At 36.5% G+C, this 2,500-nt stretch overlaps 1 protein-coding gene across 1 annotated transcript in view; it reads left to right on the top strand.

Moving 5' to 3' along the window:
* The window catches only part of LOC137975988 (transmembrane protein 180-like), a 33,315-nt gene that overhangs the window by 14,632 nt on the left and 16,183 nt on the right, over positions 1-2,500 (top strand). Inside the window, exons 11-12 of the mRNA XM_068823225.1 lie at positions 192-236; positions 815-892. Of these exons, the coding sequence (XP_068679326.1) occupies positions 192-236; positions 815-892 (123 nt within the window). The remainder of the gene's footprint in view (positions 1-191; positions 237-814; positions 893-2,500) is intronic.

The following is a 2,500-nucleotide window of genomic DNA, read 5'->3' on the forward strand; positions in this document are numbered from 1 at the left end:
CAATACATGCAACTGTTAACAACTGGTTTTTCTCTTGCTTCTCATTTTCTGTGCACAGTATTATTTTTAGTTTCTTGGCATCCAGATGCTATAAATCCTTAAAAACTGTTTTGAATCAAGCAATGCTAATTTTTGTTGAATGCACAGAACACCTGCTCTGTGTTTATAAAACTATGACTTTTATTTCACAGATACTGTACAGTTTGTTAACTGGGTCTGTTTTCTTGTTGCCAAAGGTAGGTACATATTCTTAATTCCTTCATTAATATTCTTTATAACTCAATGATTTCGTTCAATGAGCCCAGTTTGTGTCAGTTACTGGCAATCTCAAATATTGGTCAACCTTAGTCTTAGTTTACAGAAGTCTCTGTTGGCTCCCAGTTTGTCAAGTCCCTGGTAGCTACGACAAGGGATATTAAGATGGCTGTCACAAGTTTGATGAGGATGGCAACATCGACTAGATAGGCTACTGCTAGGCGTGATAATAATGTTCTCACAACTGGGACCAGTACAGATGTTAGGTATAACTACATGTACTGCAATTGTATCAGCATTGTTATCATAATTATAACAGTTATTATTGTCCTAATTTCATTATCATTGCAGTGCCATGTATATATCTTCCTGCTGCAATTTGCCAGAACTCCATGTGTACTAAATGTCTTGTGAATTAAAGTCCTGCCCTGAGGACTATGAGAACTACAAATTAATAACACTAAATTATTATCATTGTCAACCGTCTGGATCCGGTTCTTTTACTTCCCTTCGTTTTTCAAATCCCCTTTCAACTTCTGAACGTACGCTTTATTTGCAGATACTTGTTTTGGCAACAACTCCATTGTTAGCTAAATTTGGCTCTTACAAGGTCATATTATGGTCATTTTATACAAAGGTAAAACCTAGAAATATTTTATAATAATTACTTAATTATTATTATGTACCCAGATTCTAAGGGGATAATGGTTTTTCTGTTTTCGTTGGCTTAGTACTGACAGCCTGCTTTAAATGATGCTGCATTTTAGGGATTGTGTAAGGACTATGCTCAGCTCTGTTAGTTTGTATCTAATTAATGAAAACAAAAAACAACCTTCCATTTTGTTTACTTTAGGCTAATATTATCCACTGCATCCAGCCTGGTCTCTTGCTCTCATGGATTTGAGACTCACCCCCTCACCCACGAATTTTCTTTATACTGTAAATACATGTAACTCCTACTAACAGAGTTTGCCAGAGGTCCGTACTGTAAGTTACGGACCAAGTTTTTTCCCGTTAATTTATGGCCCAAGTGCAAAGCGTGCGGGCATAAATAAAATACAAGGATCTGTAACTTAGAGTACAGACCGAGAAAACGAGGTTAGTAAAATATTTATTATATCTCTCAGGGCTCGAAATAATTTCGGGAGAGTCTCTGGACACGATGACAGGCCAAATTTATTCATTTTAGCTCGGACACATACCGTTTCTGGCCTGTCAAATTATATAAAATAAATAACTCTTAAAACATGGGCCCATGAACCAAAACTGGCGTTATATATTTCCAAAAAAGTTGTTGCTTAGAGCTTATAGCACTTTAAAGCACTCATTGTCAACAACGGTTCTTGTTGCATTTCACCCAGGATTTCAGATCAAAGTTCCGCAAATGACAATACACAGCGACTTGCTACAACTGAAACAACTGAACAGCATGGAAATTTTAATTTATTTTATTTTCAAAACGATCAAATGTGACCGGTCAACATGACCGGTAAGACGAAAGGTTGACCGGTCAACTCCAAAATCCGTTCGGACATTGTCTGTTGACCGGCCGTTATTTCGAGCCCTGTCTCTGAGGAACATTCCGGTGCGCAGACAAGCTGAGACAAGGAAACTAGTCAAAGTCAAGCGGAAGGTTCAACTGCCACAAAGATTGCGGCATCAAAATCCAAAAAACTAAATCTTCTTGGCTGTTTGAAATAGTTGCTTGCAAGATTCAAACAGTTTTTCAAGTTTATGTAACAAAAACGACATGAAAAACTTGATATTAGATAATGTTTTATCTAAATTTTAAATTTAGCGGGCCGTACTGTAGAATATGGCCTGTCAATGTAGCCAATCACAGCACGCGTGCTATCTGAGAGATAATTATAATAAAGCTGTTTATTACACATAACATGAGAATTTTATTCCATAAAGCTCATTTGTACAAATCTATACGCTTTATTTTCACATGTGAAAAAGACCTATACAGCCAATCAGAATGGCGTACAGCTATTTCACATGTGAAAGTATAACCAATCAGCGATAGCGTAAAGGCGTTTCCATGCCAATCACTCGTGCATCTCGTGCAAATCGTGCAAATCGTGCAAATCGTACTTTGTTATTGAATTAAATTAAATTTGCATTTGGTTCTATTGTTAGTGAGTTTTTGTTTCTAATTCGCGTTCAGAAAACTATTTTAATGAAAATTCTCATGTTATGTGTAATAAAGAGTTTACGACATAGAAAGTGCTTTGTACGGGGT

The sequence above is a fragment of the Montipora foliosa genome, chromosome 11 (genome assembly GCF_036669935.1).
Source record: "Montipora foliosa isolate CH-2021 chromosome 11, ASM3666993v2, whole genome shotgun sequence".
NCBI lineage: Eukaryota > Metazoa > Cnidaria > Anthozoa > Scleractinia > Acroporidae > Montipora > Montipora foliosa.